At 37.3% G+C, this 20,357-nt stretch overlaps 1 protein-coding gene across 1 annotated transcript; it reads left to right on the top strand.

Moving 5' to 3' along the window:
• Positions 1-558: 558 nt before the first annotated feature.
• On the top strand, positions 559-19,325 carry kcnk3a (potassium channel, subfamily K, member 3a). Its single transcript, XM_058756343.1, has 2 exons — positions 559-1,050; positions 18,021-19,325. The coding sequence occupies exons 1-2, from the start codon at positions 768-770 to the stop codon at positions 18,908-18,910; spliced, it is 1,173 nt and encodes a 390-aa protein (XP_058612326.1). The 5' UTR covers positions 559-767; the 3' UTR covers positions 18,911-19,325.
• Positions 19,326-20,357: the final 1,032 nt, after the last annotated feature.

Raw genomic sequence — 20,357 nt, 5'->3', positions numbered from 1 at the left:
GACCTATACATTGCTATTAGAGTAAAATTACTCAACCTAAACATAGGAGTCTGATAAAAATGCTAATTTTAGAAGGAAATTTCAGATGGCACTTAGAGGCTTTTGCATCTGAACTCTTCATTTGTATGTAAACACTTGTTTATAATTTATATTATATATACATATTTTATACATAAATCTAACATATGTTCCTTAATTATACATGTATGTGTGTGTATTTATATATGCATAATAAATATACACAGTACACACACATATAGGCTATCATGTAAACATAAACTTTTATTTTGAATCGATTAATCGTGTTTAATCGTTTTGCAGCCCTAAAAAAATAATCTAAAATGGTAACTTTATTCAAGTCCATTCTTTAAAAAGGCGTATGTTTTCCAATAAAGTTTTCATGCGCGGTGGTGTATTTTTAGCTGTTGAAGCTTGATCATCTCCACTATGATGATGTCATGCAAATGTATTTATGAGCCATTGTTATGTTTTATTAATCTTATTTGTCCCCCTTTTCCAGATGTTTGCTGAACCCAGCCTATATTTAAAACGTTCGGGTTATTGTAGCTCCATCTTCAGAGTCTGTCTGTAAATGAACTGTCTGTTTTGTACCAATGGGAGGTTATAAAGATGAAACACGGCTGAGATGTGTTGACTCAACAGGCACATGTGCACCCGTGGTGCTGAAGGAACAGCTCAGTTAGCCCCGACGCAATGAAACAGTCCTCAGTCCTCAAAGTTTGCGGCTCGCTTCATTCGCTCTGACCATGAAGAGACAAAACATCAGGACCCTCGTGTTAATCATCTGCACTTTCACTTATTTGCTCGTCGGAGCGGCTGTTTTTGACGCTTTAGAGTCCAAGATGGAGATCACCCAAAAGAAGATCCTGGACGATCGGAAGCGAGAGCTAATGGACAAGTACAACTTGAGCAGAGTGAATTTTGACGAGCTGGAGCGGGTCGTGCTGCAGCTGAAGCCGCATAAAGCTGGGGTCCAGTGGAGGTTCGCTGGCTCCTTCTACTTCGCCATCACGGTCATTACCACCATAGGTATGTCAGACATTCACATCTCGTGTCCGCCAACTTGTTTTTCATAAAACTTTTTAATTGCTGTATTCTGTTCAAGTTCCTCATACAAGACTGTCCAAATATGATTAGTCATAAATGAGTTCTTGGTCGACCGTATGTTGCAATCTGCGTGTGCGTACTTATGTCAATTTGATTAGTTAAGTACGCGAATTTTAGACTTTTAATGCAGGCATATTATAATAAAATACATCGCGTGTTGGCCTGTTTTGTTATTTCTTAACGCTGAATGAATCCAAATGTAAATGAGCAGCCTTGTAAATCGCTGGTTGAGTGTTTAAATAACACCCTGGTTGAAAACCCAGTTTAAGATGGTAGCTTTGTTTGGAACATGCTAACTGATTTGTAGCTGGTCATTAGCTGGGTCAAACTGCCTGTTAGTTGCTCTAAATTGGTCATTAGCTGGTCTAGAGTGGCAGTTAGCTCGTCCAGTCAAGCCATTAGTTGGTCCAGGCTGGTTGACCAGCAATAAATCATCTACTATCTGCTCATACTAGCTTAAGGGGGCTGCAGTGATTTTAAGGTTGCTGGTCAAGCAAATGAGCATCTTAAAGACCAGCCAGAACACGTCCTCGTACTTTATCCAAAACACTGTGGCCAGCTCAAACTGGATTGTCCAGCAGGGACACGGATAGCTTATGTGTACTTGCACAACCTTCAGGAAAAGTCAGACTTCCTAGAGATGCTGAGACATCTGTGGGCTTTGGTTTAGCTTGGCAGTGCACTACATGCGTGACACTGGACGGCTCTTGAAGAATCAGACACTTAGCCGACAGAACAGGGTTGTATGAGGTCTTTTAATTCATCCAAAGACCAACAGACCATGTTCAATGTCCGTTTCTCTCTGCTTCAGTGTCTCTGCAATAGGATATATGGAGTTGATATGACATGTCGAGCAGTGACAGCACTGTCCTGCAGTGTGACCTGCTGTACTTAATCTAAAATGACATTAAACATTTATTTATTATTCTTGTATAATTTTATAGTTGCTTATTTATGGCCTCATATTAATTGAGAGACTGCATTACATTTTGTACATTTTATACTATATGCTTTTTATATTGAACAAAAGAAAAGGTGAAAGGTAATTATAAGTACAGAAACAGGGACCAGTTAGAGCTCCTACAATGTATACTTCCTTTTATGCGTTTATGATACATATTTTGTAATATATATAATACATACATCATTTTTAACTCTTAAAATCATTTTCAACTATACTCAAATAGAACATTTTTCGTTAAATGTAATAGTGCCTTAAATAATAACAATACCCCTTGCAACTAACTGTATTGAATGTGTACTTGTAGTATACTTCAAATCTTGAAAGTATATTTAAAAAACTACTTGCTAATATAATATTAACAAAATGAAAGGCTACTTAAGTGCTTTAACAGAAAAAAAGAACAAAAAAACTTTCATAATGTTTCTTAAAACACTTAAGTACACTTTTAAAATGTGCACTTTGTAACAATGTGAAATGAACAGTTTTATTTGTTATACGGTTTTAATGTTTTGTTTTGCTTTAGGAGTACACTTATTTTGATGTGTTGACAGACATACTAAAGCACGTGTAAGGTACATGGTTGCAATTTTTAACTGTTAAAACTGTTGTCAGCACATTCAGTAATAAACTTTAACCATATCAGAGACAATAGAAATAATTATGAAAATTGCATGGATGTACTTAAATCCTATTTAAGTGGGTTAAAATAACTCTTAAGTTAAACTAACTGCATTTACATTTAAACTAGAATACATATTCATTAAATTGCAATTATCATGTTTCCTGAACACATTACATAAAGTTTGCACTTAAATCTATTCTATTAAAGTATATTATTTTCATAAAAAGTACTCTTTTTTTTAAGTATGCTTAAGTATACTTCTTTTTCACATGGGTTCTATAGATTCAATTTGGATCGACTGTAATGGACTGTAAATCATATTAAAATCTCAACCCCATTTTAGGATTCACAAAAACTCAACTTAATTAATTTTTCCATTGTCATGTATGCTGTGTTTCCTCTTATCAGACACATCCATGGTCAGGTCTGTTTCATGTGTCTGCTATAGATCAAGTTACTGTGTACACTTGCCATGAGTAATCTAATCATCAGTTAAGCAACCTGCCTGCCAGCACCTTATTGTCAATTCAGGACTCTCTGTAAACAAGGAACTGTTTACTATCTGCGGTCTGTGGTATCAGCTTAGTACACTCAGCTAACCTGATCCATTAGTCTAGTGGAAGTTTCTTCTGTAATTATCAGCCCACAGTTCTGTATTACCAAACAGGACCGTAACCAGCTTAGATATTGAGGAAGATGTGTTTCCATGAATATCCAGATGAGGGTTCAATCAATACTATATCGGAAATTTGGTTACATCCTTCTTGTCACCAGGCAGGTTTAGTTAGCATGGTGACCAGATCGATTGTTTTAAAGATGGGAAGATTTTATGGCAAGTGATTCACCAACATACTCTATATAGCTAAAAAGATCATTTGAAAGTTTTTAAAGCTTTTTTAAATGCGTCTTCATTTAAATATTATGAAAAAAAAAATGCTTAAAAAGCTTCAGCCCACTTCAGTCAATGACTCTTAAAAAATGTACCATGTTTAGTAACTAACTTAAAGTAGAAATGGAGGGAGATTATTATTATTATCATTATTATTGATATTGAACTGTCCAGTTAAGGCTTTCCACTCGTGCAGCATTGCGTTTTGAAATGTGCCAGCTAAACAGGCATAGGCTACTATATAGTAGCAGAATGCTAAGCTATTAGCAGTTAGCTTCAGTTTATAGCTTTGGTTATGTGCTAATAGCCAATGTGTAACACAATTTCTACAATGCAGGCGAACTGAAAAAATACGCCTGTGGCGACATTTCTGCTAAATGATATTATGTTGCTTCCTTGCATGTTTCGTGGCAATTTCAAAGTGAATTGTCCAGTGAGTGGTGCTAAAAGTGTGTTAAATTTTCTCCAAAAGAGATGAATGTGAATTTTGGCAATGTTTAACAATATAATGTTTATATTGTTGTACACGAATGAAATGGCACAATCGAAAATACTACCTACAGATGTAATCTTTGAGGTCTTTTATCATAATTCGTGTTTTGCTGGACTCAAGCTTTCTCAAGTTCAGTGCTGTACCAGGTGAGCCACCGAGCAAGTTTACTAAGCCATACATATGGAGCCGGTTATGTCATGCAAACATCAAAATCAGTATCAGTTTACAAATCATACACTATAGTTTTGTGCAAGAAACCATATGAAAATGAGTGTTTATTAATTAATAATCTGCCCCTATAATAATAATTTGTAGAAAAAGGAAAACTGCCACTAGTGTTGATTTCAGCTGGAAACTGCAGTGAATTGTATGTATAGGTAAGTTTTTATTTTTGGAAAAAATTTAGGTAGAGGCATGTTTATCCAATGAGCCTATTATTAGATTGTATTATTGTATTGTATTATTATATGTAACACAAATTATATCATAAGCCCATTTTGTAGGACTTGGTATGGATTAAAACTTATTTCAGTCAATTGGATTGCTTCAATTGAACAAGTAGATCCATCTGCATTCTTCCATGTTGAGCACCACTGTTTCTGAGCACAAGAGTGCATGTTTTGTAAAGACATTTCCGATATAATTTTTGGTGAACCCAAAATCAGCCTAATTATACAGGGCTTTCATTAATGCAACCCACCAACTAGTCAATTTTGAAAAATGCAGTTGATTGATTTCAAAATACTGTTTTACACTTAACTAATATCAATAGCAGAAAATTTGAAAATATAAATTGTTCAGCACAGATTTTGAGGGGATTTGAATTCCAAAACATTAGAATAATGTGGTCCCTAGAATTTATGCTCAGAATGTTGATGTGAAAGATGTGGGATCAATACAGTTCCAGGGTCCGGCGACAGTACAGCGGGACACGAGCACCTCTTCTGCCCTCCTCTGCGGGGAAGGAGTGTTTTGAATGGAAAGAATGTGAACTGAAAAAACAAATACCCTCCTGGCCAGCAGAGCCGCAGTCCCAGCTGATGTTCCAAAAGGACAATGAAGGTGCTATCAAGGCCTTGTATTTGCAGCATTTGATTTTTTTTTTATATGCCACTTTACCCAAAGCATATTTACAGTCCACCAGCCAGCTGGATAGACCGTTTTATGACACCCATGGTGCAAAGATACACTTATAAAGGAAGTTATACAGAGATTACAACATGCAATGCACTGCATATCCTGCCCTAAAACTAACAGAAAAATCATTATTTCCTGATATTATGTACAAAATCTGGTGTGTCTAAACGGCAAGATAAACATTTTACACATTTAGTTTTACCTACAGTCAAATCCATCAATATTTCATCCAAATTATGCCGTTGTCCCACAGATGTTCCTACAGAGCTCACATAATGCACAATATTTGAATACTGTAATATGAAAATAAATAAATAATAATGCTAATTGATATCCATTGCGATTTTGAATGGGATGCTTGATATCTGAGAAACATTTGTTTAAGCACATGGCCTTGGGATGTTGTTGGCATGACTTTCTGCAGTGCAATTATGCTTACGTATACTGTATATGTGGATACATTTTCATCCAGTGTGATGCATGGCAGGTTGCCCAGTAGTGACAGCATCACTGGTGCTTTGCAAGGACAGTCACCATCAGTCATCATGAAAGACCGCTGTGATCTTATATCGCCCCATAGCCATAAATATAGTTATATTACACTCTGTAAAGCTCACTGTTAAGCTATAACATGCTATATAAATAAACCTGACTTGACTTGATTTTCTCCGAAAAAATAAAGATAAAAAAAATATGTCACTGGGGTGGTACCTATATGAAAGGTACAAATAAGTATCATTGAGGTACTAATATCTAAACTTTGGGTACTAAAATATACCTTTAAGGTACTTCTATGCACCCTTTAGGGGTCAATAAGGTGCAAATGCGTACCTTTTTAAATGGTACTGCCCTAGTGTGTTAGCTGTGTACCTTTTTTTCCCCTGAGAGTATTATATTATATTATATTATTCATGTCAACATGTTTCAGTCAGAATAAAATAAAGCATACATTATAAAAATGATTGCTCAAAGTTAATATAAAAATAAACACACAAAGGTTTATTGGAGTGTGCCTGCCATTTCTTTGTAATTGTTTGTGGAATTTAGCCATTTCTGAGTGTTTTTTTTTTTTTTTCTATACAATTTTTATTTTATTTTTTTAAGTGTAGGACATTTGGAAAATGACATGCATCGAACAAGGTGGAAGACATGAAGTATGAAGCAAAATACATTTACACTATACCTTTTAAGATTTTTTTATTATTATTTAGCATTAACCTGATCAAAGATGACAGTAGACTTTTACATTGTTACAAATTTCTATAACAAATTTCTCAAGTAAATGCCATTATTGTGAACTTTCAATTCATGAAATAATCCTGAAAAAAAAGTTTAAAAAGTAAAAATTTAAGTCCATCAAAACATCAGTCCATCAAAAACTGTTTTCAACATCGATAATATGTTTCTCGATCAGCAAATCAGCATATTATAATGATTTCTGAAGGATCATGTGACACTGAAGACTGGAGTACTGATGCTGAAAATTCAGCTTTGCATCACAGGAACAAATTACATTACAAAATATATTAAAACAGAAAACATTTTAAATAGTAATAATATTTCACAACATTACTGTTTTTTGTTATAAATAAAAAATAAATAAATGCAGCCTTGGTTAACATAAGAGACCTATATTTATGTAAATGTATCTAAAAATAATAACAATTATTAAAAAAGAATGAAAATGTAGTAATACTACAGTATTACAGCTGATTTTGTACGTTTGCCCACTGACCAAGAAATGGTCAGTCTATAATTTTAATGGTAAGTTTATTTGAACAGTGAGAGACAGAATAACAACAAAAAAATCCAGAAAAACGGATTTTAAAAAAGTTATAAATCGATTTGCATTTTAATGAGTATTTGACCCCTTCGCAAAACATGACTTAGTACTTGGTGGCAAAACCCTTGTTGGCAATCACAGAGGTCAGACGTTTCTTGTAGTTGGCCACCAGGTTTGCACACATCTCAGGAGGGATTTTGTCCCACTCCTCTTTGCAGATCCTCTCCAAGTCATTAAGGTTTCGAGGCTGACGTTTGGCAACTCGAACCTTCAGCTCCCTCCACAGATTTTCTATGGGATCAAGGTCTGGAGACTGGCAGCCACTGCAGGACCTTAATGTGCTTCTTGTTGAGCTACTCCTTTGTTGCCTTGGCCGTGTGTTTTGGGTCATTGTCATGCTGGAATACCCATCCACGACCCATTTTCAATGCCCTGGCTGGCTTCAATGCCCTGGCCCTGACGGTACATGAACCCATCCATCGTCCCTTTGATGCAGGGACTGAAGAGTACTGAAAATTTGTACTTAAGTACAAGTACTGTTACATTGCTGAAATAATACTCAATTACAAGTAAAAGTACTAGTGTAAAAACAGTACTTAAGTAAAAGTACAAATTACTCTTCTCAATAACTACTCAGAGTACTAGTTACTAGTTACTTTTTGGCCAGCGATATTAATGATTTTCGTATTCAAAGATCTATGTGGATAATAGCTACTTTGAACAAAACCCACTTTTAACTTATTAGCAAAGTATGTGAATTAGTGGTCATGATACAGTTATTTCTAACTTTAATACCTTGAAAAATATCAATATTAAGGTCCCCATGAACCGGAAGTTGCAACTGACTTCAGTGTTGTGATGTATTTTCAGATGAAACAGAATATTGAATAAAGGGCGGGGTTTTATTGTGGCGCACCTCCTCTCCACCTCTTGCTCAGAGCAGATTCATGGTTGGATAGGAGTGGTTAAGAATATCTGCTTGTTACATCTGACAACACGCTTCACTGCTTCTGGGTCTTAACGCTAACCCCAAGAAAACGACAAACTGTGCTAATATACACCCACGATATCATGCAGGGGCGGACTTAGTGATTTGGGGGGCCCTAAGCAAATTTCAGGTACGGGGCCCCAACAAAATAACTATAATGCTCTTTTACGCATAACCCTTATTTTGCTCGCTAGCGCTCTCTCATTATAGCTATAGCTATTATTTATTATAACTATTACCCCTTCACAACTTAAGTAGCCTAAATAATTAGTCAACCTGATGCTGTTCTAAAGCCATATTAAGCTACCTTATTTTTTTCGGATAACAAAAGAAAAAGAAAAAAAAAAGCTTGCACTTTGAATTGTAAACTACTTCAATCTTTTTCCAAAAAGGATTCAAATGTCATAAAAATTATCCCATGCAACTCGTTCCATATTCCAAGCGTTCTTAGGGCATATGATCGGGTTTGCCGAGAAACAAATCGAAAATGTAATCTGTTAAGTGCATATCTCCAGTCATTGCATTCGTGCATTTATACAAGTTTTTAGTTTATAGTTCATATGCATTTATTGTTCACGCTGGCGCGCCTAGGAAAAGCACACGAGAGAGTCATTTTGAAACATCAAGACAAATAAAATTATGACTTGAAACACAATAATTTCTTTACTGAGGTGAATATAACTGTTCTGAGACAGTCATAACAGCGTAGATTGCGTGCAAAGAGCGCTCCGTCTATAATCACTAAAAGCTGTCACTCACTTCAGTTCATCACAATCTCACGACGTTCCGTTAATAAGCTCTCTGCACAATTAATCTCTTATTTACATTTTATCTACACGTTGTTATAATGAGAGGATTCACAAACTTGCAGAACTCCACACCTGACAAAAACTCGCCGTTTTGAGTGGTGAGTGAACATTTGACGCTCTCCATAACACAAATACATACTGGTGCATTTGCCAAATATGTTTCGCGAATATCAGACGGGGCCCCCTGATTGCCCGGGGCCCTAAGCGGCCGCTTACATCGCCTATTGGTTAAATCCGCCCCTGATATCATGTAATACTGAAAAATTATAACCCTAACCTTTATCTCCATGCTGAAATCCCAGATGGCCAGACAGTGTTTCAACTAAAATATTAGTGTCTGAGACACTGTGAACACAGAGACTGTAGTGTGCACTGCACATTTTGTATATGCTTAGCTTAAATATGTAGTATTAAATAGTGCTCATAAATGGCTGTTGAGATAGCATTCTCAAATGAAATTAATAGAGTCTCGGACCCGGAAACAGCATTCCTTACGTCATAGTTAACGAGGATTATCCCCAAGCTGTCAAACTGACGTCATCAGAGCGAGAACGCCATTCCCAAGCAGAAGCAAATTTTCAGTTTTTGATTAAAGATTACGACAGCAGACTTTTTTTTTTTTCGGTGTATTGACTTGCACAGTTTAATTGTTCACCACAAGACTAGTAATGTGCACTAAAAAAGTAAGTAGGGTCATTTTTTGATTTCATGACGACTTTAATAATTTTCAATACCATTGGCAAAACTATACTGTATACTGCCATAGGTATTTTAACACCTCAATTTTTTTTGTTCATCCATTTTTTTAAAGGCAATCATTATGTCAAGCTTTGAGTGGTTTAATCCGAGTCTTCTAAAAAGACACGTTCGCTTTGATGAAAATTTTCAAATAGATACACATATAAACAGTGATCAATTACCATTACAAAAATCTCAATCTTAAACATTTGCTCATTCTGTGTATTTGTGTCTTTAAAATAGGGTAACTTTGTTAAAATTTTAGTCAAATTTGATTTCAAACTGAATTGAATTTACAGAAAAAAAGACAAATACACAGTCAGTAATAAAATTATAAAACAAATGACTGCAATTCAGTTGAGGTATTCAAAATATGACAAGACTACATTTTTATAGGCAGTGTTTTAAGAGCCATTATTTAGATAAAAGGAACATCAGATGGCTTTGACCTGTAATGTCTGTACAATGATGCAGTTACACAGACTAGGATATTTATATGTACAAATCATACAAATATCCCCTTCCAAAACATTTCTAGCATAAACTTACATTGTAAAGAAATTAAAGATCCATCTTTGATTGTTGAAAGACTTTCTGGTGCATTTCACGTACAGCCAATAAAAATTCCAGCAGCATTTCCATCGGTCAGGTGTGGATCTATTCTGAATGATAACCTTTCACAAAGTTTAATACAGGAGCAAAGAGAAATAATTTCTACTTTAAAAGCATGGTGAGATCGCGATTGCACACAGTCTGCGCACAAACAATAGTTGAGAGGACAAGCAGTTCATGTGTGTAAGTTAGGCCTATTTGAGAGCTTGCATCCAGTTTTCTGAGATTACATGACTGTGTTCTCATGTTACAATAAAGCGCTCGCCACATTTGCGTGGAAATGATTAAAATTATCCGGAATACCTGCACGCGGGCATTCAGACTCTGTATTGACAGGAGACGGATGCGTGTCAAACTCACTGTCGGAGAGAGCAATGCAGACGCTGTCTGAGAGGATGTGTATCGGTGTATATACGGTAGATACTGTGGAGAATGAGTAATGGAACCGTGTCAGATATTTCAGTATCGGTATCAAAATATAGATATTTAGGATAACACTACCATGTCGTTTGTTTCTCCAAACTTTGACTCCATAGTCACGCTGAGCTCTCTCACTGTCTGATCAGCTACTGCAGCGTCTGCTTTTCCCGCGGTTCAGATATCAGGGCTTTTATTGGTCCGTTTACGATCGGATATTTTTATTGGCTACTGAAATGCCGTCAAAAGGTTTGAATATCAATTCAAATTGTGGGCGTACTCAGTAACGAATTATGATTTAAAAGTAATGAAGTAGATTATTTTGCTAAATTTGTACTTAAGTACAAGTAAAAGTACAGCTTTAAAAATATACTCAAAAATGTACAAGTACCCGAAAAAAACACTTAATTACAGTAACCTGAGAAGTTGTAATTCGTTACCTCCACCACTGGATGCAGTGCAGTTGTGCTGTCACCTTAGCAGAAAAACACCCCCAAAGCATAATGTTTCTACCTCCATGTTTGACGGTGGGGATGGTGTTCTTGGGGTCATAGGCAGCATTCCTCCTCTTCCAAACACGGTGAGTTGAGTTGATGCCAAAGAGCTGGATTTTGGTCTCCTCTGACCACAACACTTTCACCCAGTTCTCCTCTGAATCATTCAGATGTTCATTGGCAAACTTCAGACGGGCTGTACATGTGCTTTCTTGAGCAGGGGGACCTTGCGGGCGCTGCAGGATTTCAGTCCTTCATGGCGTAGTGTGTTAGCAATTGTTTTCTTGGTGACTATGGTCCCAGCTGCCTTGAGATCATTGACAAGATCCTCCCGTGTAGTTCTGGGCTGATTCCTCACCTTTCTCATGATCATTGAAGCTCCACGAGGTGAGATCTTGCATGGAGCCCCAGACCGAGGGAGATTCACAGTTATTTTGTGTTTCTTCCATTTGCGAATAATCGCACCAACTGTTGTCACCTTCTCACCGAGCTGCTTGGCGATGGTCTTGTAGCCCATTCCAGCCTTGTGTAGGTCTACAATCTTGTCCCTGACATCCTTGGACAGCTCTTTGGTCTTGGCCATGGTGGAGAGTTTGGAATCTGATTGATTGATTGCTTCTGTGGACAGGTGTCTTTTATACAGGTAACAAATTCTTTAAGAGAGTGCTCCTAATCTCAGCTCCTTACCTGTATAAAAGACACCTGGGAGCCATAAATCTTGCTGACTGATAGGGGATCAAATACTTATTTCATACATTAAAATGCAAATCAATTTATAACTTTTTTGAAATGAGTTTTTCTGGATTTTTGTTGTTGTTGTTGTTATTCTGTCTCTCACTGTTCAAATAAACCTACCATTAAAATTAAAAACCTTCTCATTTCTTTGTCAGTGGGTAAACGTACAAAATCAGCAGGGGATCAAATAATTTTTTCCCTCACTGTATATCAAAGAAGGGAATCTGACATTTATTATCAAGTAACCAAATGCTGTCTTACGTAAAAGAGAAAACCAAATAGCATTATATAATCACACGACTCTGCAGCACTGGTTTGCCATCTCGATTTTCAAGAAGATGTGAAAGATTAAAAGTGACAGCAGTAGGACATCTGACCGGAGTCTTTCAACCCCCAAAACACAGCTACAGTTACATATAGCCTACTAAATATAACTGCTCAGCACGTGTACACACACAAATATAAATAATCATGTATATAAATAAACATATGGGCTTTTATTTCTTCATATATTCTAAAACATCTTTGGAGGGTCCTATAAAGCAGTTTTATATGTGCCATAGGATAATCTGATTATTAATAATTTCATTAATCCTCGATGTAGGACTGGTGAGCTGACAGTGATGTAATTCTAATAAAGGTGGATGTGTCCCAGATCAACCTTTGATCTGCATTTAACAAACACATGCAAACACCACACACACTTAGGTACATATATATTACATTTTGTCCCTTATATTTATTATTATCACTCCTTATGCTTGTCCCTTAATATAGTTTATATTGTAATATAACCAATGGTAAACATCTTTAATCCTTAATTTCTTACCAACCCTTCCCCCAACACTCTCACACCTTCTCTAAGTATTTAATCCCCAACCCCTTTATAATATGTGTTCAACTACTGAATGGATTTGCAGTGACTGCAGCACATTTGATGATAATAATTCAGAAAAAAGGAGTTATTTTAGGAGATGTAAGCTGAATGGATGGAGAGAAGCAGAGACACGAGAATGAGCTCTAAACAGTACGTACAGATGGCTCGACTGAGCCGCTTTCAAAGAAATAATTCATGCTGCTTCTATAATAAGAGCAACTGGACTCCATCAAAAGTGCAATGCAAAAACAATTACAGATGATCAAGCACGATGAATCTCAATTAAAGATTTTTTACAGGTGCAGGTAGGGATATCGTTGTTCTTACAGTGCCCTTTCATCCCAAATGTTAATATTTTAGCAAACAAGATTTTGAATTTGAACACTGGATTCCTATGGAGAAGTTCACGCACATCCTTTAAAGAAATAGTTCACACAAAAATGAAGATTTGCCAAAAACGCACTCGCCCTCAGATCATCCAAGATGTAGATGAGTTTGTTTCTTCATCTGAACAGATTTGGAAAAATGTAGCATTACATCACTTCCTCACCATTAGAGTGAATGGGTGCCGTCAGAATGAGAGTCCGAACAGCTGATAAAAACATCACAATAATCCACACCACTCCAGTCCATCAAATAATGTCAAAAGCAGTGTGTTTGTAATAAACAAATAAATCAATAAGACGTTTTTAACTTTGCTTGAGTCATTTTATTCATAATATTGCTTTTTCCAGTGAAAATTCATCTTGTCTAAATCAGGAGCGATATATGCACAGATCAAACACTGTTTACCAGTGAAAACAGTTTTTTTTTTTTTTTTTTTTTTTGAGAGGACAACAGGGGATGGACTTTTTCACTGGAGGAAGTGTTATTATGAATTATGGGCCCGTATTTTGGCCATAAACAACAGTTGAAAACCCTTAATGATGGATTTGTTTCTTACAAACATGCAGATTTTCACTTCACAAGACATTTTTTTGGGTAAACTATTCCTTTAAAAAACAAAACAAAAAAAACACAAGATTTTTGTTTCTGTTAAATATTTCAAATTGCATTATTTGTGTAGCTTCTGCAATTTTTCCGATAGATGTAAAGCTGCCGTCCAAGCATGTGCTAAATAAAAAGTATGGTGTTCATGAACATCTTTAACAACAGGCATAACCTGTGATGAGCAAGTTATTTGCATAATATATTCATTTTTTGGCCTGTTTATATATTTGAAACATTAACTAATTTAATAATTTTTATAATTGCAGTTAACACATATAGCTCCCTTTAAATGTAAAATATAAAGTGCGTACAGTATACCGTACACCGAATCTGACAGATTTCTTTCTCGCATTAAAAACACAGACTCTTCTCAAAATACATCTACAGTAAACACATTGAACATTGAACTCTATGAAAAACCTCTATATAAACATTGTTAATACAAATACACTTTATGGCTTTAATCTCACTTTATTTATTGATTTTGCCACTAACATTCAATTGTTCCATCAGCAAATTACTTTAGTTATGCTTCAGTGTTGTTTATAATATATATAATAAAAGTTGTTACTTAATATTAACAATATGTAATTCCATTTATCCCTCAATTTTAGAATACAGTTGTATCAATCACACTGAAAACAATAATATGTCAAGTATGTTTGAGTTTATGTAACAATTCTATATTAATAAAATGTATTTTAGAATACACTACAAAACAATATACATGGACAACCACGCTTTCTATCCTATTGTACCTTTTATTGCTTGTATGAGTGATTAAGCAAATTTTGTCAGTTATCGTATACTTAAAATAAGCTTGTCACGCTGGTAATTCCTTAAAGAAGCATTTCAGGCCTGACAAGGTTTATTCTTGGACTAGAACATGTTCCTAGATCAACATCCATTGATGTTTGATTTATATGTCACATGGTGTGCATCTTCAGTTAAAGTATAATATTTGTAGTAGCAGCTTTAATATGCATATTGTTGTGAAAATGGGATGGTGAAGCTTGTGTATTAAAGTTTTAAACCTGTAGATTCACCATTGTCTTCATGAGCAACACACTAAATTTAAGGCTACATTCCACTAAAAATGAAACCTCTGTTTAGCACTGTAAAGCAGCTCTACAGAAGAGATGCTTTACAGTGGAATTGAATTTGTTTCATAACTGATGGACTTTACAACATCGACACTGTTACGGAAATGAGTTGAATCAACATTGAACTGACTAGAGCTGAATTATGACACTGTTGTCGTCTGTAGAGCTGCTTTACAGTTAAATTGAATTTGTTTTGATGAACTTTGCAACACTGACACATTACTGAACTAAATCAATATTAAATTAAGCTAAATAATGGCACTATGATCTTCGTTAGTGCTGCTTTACAACTAAAATTGATGGATTCTGCAACATTAATACTTACTTAAAGTTATTTTCTATTACTCTGAAGCTGCTTTGAAACAATCTGTATTGTATAAATTCCTCCAAAGGACATTGTACTGACTGTAAGTGACTTTGCAAGTACTTGTCAACTTATTCTACTAATCCCAACCTAGCAATCTACGAATACTCTACTAATAATTAAGTTAATGTGAAGTTGCAAAGTTACTTAGTCAACAGAATGTCTAAAGGGACCAACATTAGCCATTAAAGGTGCAGTAAGTGATTTCTGAGAAAGGCTGTTGATATTTGAAATCACCAAAACAAACACGCCCTTACCTAAAAGGATCAACCCCCTATCTTGATAGCTCTGCCCCCAAATTCACAAACATGCTATGCAATACAGGCATCTCCCCCATCATGTGAGGACATGCCCCTTACTGGTGATTAGCTACAAGTGTGTTTTGGTACTTGGTCTGGTACACTATAGTCTCGTGTAGACTGATGGCTGAAGGTCTGGGAACTTTGGCCGCTTTGAATGGCCAAGGCCTGCCCAAAAGGTCATATGACTGACAGGTAAAGCAACCAATCACGTTTCGCTTTGTTCCGCGTCATGTTTAGGGGCGTGGAAATGTCGCCACAATAACAGACCGGTGTGTAAAACTCTCTGACATATTTGAAAGATTCTATGCCACAAACTTTACATTTTTCACATACTTTTGAAAATTCAGTGTTTAGTCGATCCTGACAAGCGCTTGTCGTCAGTTGTAAACAAGACGGCTTTCTTCTTTCGTGAGGGGGTTTTGCACCACGGCATTTTTGTTTCCAGGCGGAACGTTAAAGAACACAACACACACGTCTCCCGGAAATCCTGTATAATTCAACCAATCCGATGATGACTTCGAAACTCCTGAAGTGTTTCCAGACAAGTGTGCCATATGCATCAGACGTTTAGCCAGCGGTCCGTGGGCATGACGTCTGAGGCTGAGACTAGGTCCACTATCAACAGCGTTTCTCTGAAATCGCTTACTGCAGCTTTAACTAAAACAAATCATTAGTGATGCACAAATCATGATTTTGTATTACCAATTAAATTTTTTTTACAATCAAATTGGTTGATTCTGATACCGGATGCCGATATTTTTTTATTTTTCTTTAAGCAAATTTATTTATTGTTTGTTTGCTCTAAGCAAATATCTAGCCATTTAAAATTAGCAGCAACCACCGCATTTTAATCACGATCCAAACAAAGATGCTAAGTGATGTTTTATTAACAAATTTCGGGAGGAGCACGCACAGATAATTAACACAGCCAATTCATCATCAGCAATCACACCATCTATCCAGTCAGCTCGAGAGAGAACCCCTATAAATAATCAAAGCAGTCTTACCTCCATCAGTTCTAGTCTTTCAACATCCCTCCACCACCCCGACTCCTCACCTTCAGCCTGTTCCTACCCCAGCACGGGGGGGGGACGCTCTGGGTCCGGGCTAAATGCAGAGCTCGGACCCCTCTCCCCGTACAGGGGGAGTACCCTGGGCTCGGGGGTAAGTACCGAGCTCGGAGCCCTCTCCCTGGACAGCACGCTAAATACGAATAACCTTTACTCAGTTTATTATATGTAAGTGTGAACTCGTGAAACATGTAGCATGAGCAGCTGTTTTTTAATTTTCTTTTCTTTTTTTTTTTTTTATTAAATTGTATAATATCAAGACTTAAAGAAAACCGAAATGGTCTGCCTCTAGATTTGTGAAATTATGCTACAAAAGACACTAGGGCTGTGTATTGGCAAGAATCTGGTGATACGATACGCATCACGATACAGGGGTTGCGATACGATATGTTGCGATACTGTAAGCAAGGCGATATATTGGGATATTTCTTATTTTAGGAATAGGATATATTTTTAGGAAAGCTGTCATTAAGAACACACCACCATATGCAAACCTTAGCAAAAAATACAGTAATGGAGTATTACAGTAAAATAAATAAATCAATAAATAAATACAAATTATTTAACTAGAACACAGTGGGATCTGCATTTGCAATAATCAGACCCTACCGCCCGATCGCGCCTTTGAAGGCTCTTCACACAGGACGCGGCAAACGGCTGAACCGCGGTGGCGCCTGCGCCGCGGTCCCGGGGCGGACGTTACCAAAAGCTCAAATGATGCCACACTTCAGCTTTGTACACTGAAATGGGAACTGGAACAATTCTTTCATCTTCCATTACTGGCAGTGAACTATATTAATGTTAACATTAGTGGCGTGCCCTAATGCTAGTATTTCCTGTCACTATTTAAGTTCAAAGATGAAGACTGCCATCTAGTGGTCAGGATATGAACTCAAAATGAAACAACTGCTATGAATCCTGTATGATTTTTTTTTTTATATTCCGTTTTTGAGAATTGATACAGTATCGCCAAACAAAATATGGCGATACTCGCGTCTATCGATATTTTTTACACCTCTAAAAGACACCTGCACAAAACAAAAACAGTACACAGATTAAATGAAAATGTAAATTCACTCTCTGACAGTAGGTGACGCTTATGGAAAAGCAGTGATATAGCGTTTCCTACAGTGTTTCCACTGTAAACAAAGCAGCTATGCTTATGAACACTATTTTATATTTATGTTTCCCATATTTTGTGCATCGTGAACAGTGAGCTTGCTCTGCCTGTACAGTATTTTCTCCTCTTTGTGACCGTCTTCAGCGCCTCTGGCTTCTGTTAACGTCCTGTGTACAAACTTTGTAATATTTCCACACAAATGACATTTTTGCAAAAAATTGCAATGCAGTTTGTGTGCATTTCCAGAATAGAGATTGGGCAAATTAAAAATAAATAATGGCTGGTCACCGATTGTACATTGGACCAAAAACCATCTGGTTCCAATTTGTGACCGGTGCATCTCACAACACTAAAAATAACGAGTTACGTCCATTATATTTTCTAGGATATGGTCATGCGGCCCCCAGCACGGATGGTGGGAAGGTGTTCTGCATGTTCTACGCTCTCCTGGGGATCCCCCTCACCCTGGTGATGTTCCAGAGTCTGGGTGAACGCATCAACACCTTTGTCAAGTACCTGTTGCACCGTCTCAAAAAGTGTCTTGGCCTTCGTAAAACCGAGGTCTCGATGGCCAACATGGTGTGCATTGGCTTAATATCCTGCATGAGCACCTTGTGCGTGGGAGCAGCGGCTTTCTCCCGCTATGAGGACTGGAGCTTCTTCCACGCTTACTATTACTGCTTCATAACCCTCACCACCATTGGTTTTGGGGACTATGTAGCCTTGCAGAAGGACAATGCGTTACAAACCAACCCCCAGTACGTCGCGTTCAGCTTCATGTACATCCTCACGGGACTCACGGTCATCGGCGCCTTCCTGAACCTGGTGGTTCTGCGTTTCATGACCATGAACGCCGAGGATGAACGGCGCGACGCCGAACAGCGTACGTTGCTGTCCCGAAACAGACAGACCGGCGGCGCCAGAACCAACCACTGCATGTCCGACCCGCCGTCTTCATCCGCTGCAGGCCACGGAGGAGGCTCCGGGAAAGGGTTGTGTAACGTCTACGCCGAAGTGCTGCATTTCCAGTCCATGTGCTCTTGTCTCTGGTACAAAAGCCAGGAGAAGATGCGCTACTCGATTCCCATGATAATCTCCCACGATCTGTCCACTTCAGACACCTACATGGAGCACAGCGAGACCTCCGACGCCCTCCACTCTAACGGCTGCGTGTGCAGTGCCTTGCAGGAGCACTCGGCCACCAGTTCGGTGTACACAGGCCTACTCAGCCCAGCACATTACCAAAGACTCTCCAAACGCCGCAGCTCCATCTAGAGGGCTGGAGGATGTATTGCATGTGAATCTCTTTCGCCTTACGGAACCAACCACTGTTATACTTGAGGTTGAAAAACGCTGCTTCTAAGCTGCTCAGATCCTCTGTCAGTCGAATATATGTAATGTAGTGATAGACGGGGCAGGGCGGCCTGTCAGCAGGTGCTGCTTGAGGACCGGAGACGTAGCAGCGTGCAATAAAAACAGGGTAAAGCCTGTATTATTTGATGTACACTTTGAGGATTTCGAGAAAAGACAAAACTCAAACTGCTTGCTCTTCACTGAGCTCAAGGGTAAATAGAAACAAATGCAGGTCTTTCAAAACCAACAAGTCCCAAAGTGTCAGGCTCTTCTGGTTTTGATTTAAATAGATAGTTATTGTGATGCAACCGTTTCTACAGTGAATACTTTATTATCTTTGCAGGAGTTATCATAGTAATTAAACAAATAATATATATATATATATATATATATATATATATATATATATATATATATATATATATATATATATTTATTATATATGAGAACTTTGCTAATGATTAGTATAGACCTTAGTCAGGGAAGAGCCATATATAATTTCTGATAGGAATAGAGTGCTGCAGTGATGACGTATTGTGATGATAACCTGAAGTGATGATAACCTGAAGCTTAGCTGGTTCCCTCGACATTTTGTTCACCATGATAATCTTCACAAATGAATACAACTTTTATGAATTTTACGGCCTAAATACCATCACCAGAAGTAAAAAGCTAAACGTAGGCTACAAATGAACTAAATACTTAACGTCACCACCAATAAGTGTCCAATTTCTTTATTTAAAAAATATTTTCCTTGAAATTTTGAATCGAAATAGTTTGCAAGAGTGCGATTATAAACACAACATGGCTGTGAATCAGTAACTTCTGCAGTACCATTTACCACTTGCTAGCAAGCAGCTTTTTAAGGCAAGAAAAAAAAAATCAGTATTACTGATGTAGTTTATGTCTTAGAATAAAATGTGAAAATATCTTGAGTTTGCGTTAACCACAGACCATATTTCAGACATTTAAAGGGTTACTCCACCCCAAAATGAAAATTTTGTCATTAATCACTTACCCCCATGTCGTTACAAACCCTTAAAGCTTTGTTCATCTTCTGAACACAATTTAAGATATTTTGGATGAAAACTGGGACGTTTGTGACTGTCCCATTGACTGCCAAACAATTAACGCTGTAAAGGCACAGTATCAAGTATGAAAGACATCGTAAAAATAGTCCATCTGCCATCAGTGGTTCTACCGTAACGTTATGAAGCTACGAGAACACTTTTTGTACGCAAAGAAAGCAGTGTACGCTGTTCTGTGTCAGCCGCGCAACAAGTATCCTTGTGGCGCGGCTGACACAGAACAGCGTACGCTGCTTGCGTTCAGCGGATATTCTCCAAAATGGCGAATACACAAATGAGTG

This window comes from Onychostoma macrolepis, chromosome 20 (genome assembly GCF_012432095.1).
Source record: "Onychostoma macrolepis isolate SWU-2019 chromosome 20, ASM1243209v1, whole genome shotgun sequence".
NCBI classification, from domain to species: Eukaryota; Metazoa; Chordata; class Actinopteri; order Cypriniformes; family Cyprinidae; genus Onychostoma; species Onychostoma macrolepis.
The sequence above is the reverse complement of the archived record's forward strand: the minus strand, read 5'-3'. Positions and strand labels throughout refer to the sequence as shown.

What these genes read in the sequence shown, in the direction of transcription:
- kcnk3a (XM_058756343.1), top strand. Translation starts at nt 768, where the DNA reads ATGAAGAGACAAAACATCAGGACCCTCGTGTTAATCATCTGCACTTTC. An exon ending in CACGGTCATTACCACCATAG is followed by an intron (nt 1,051 to 18,020) that starts GTATGTCAGACA and finishes TATATTTTCTAG; the next exon opens with GATATGGTCATGCGGCCCCC.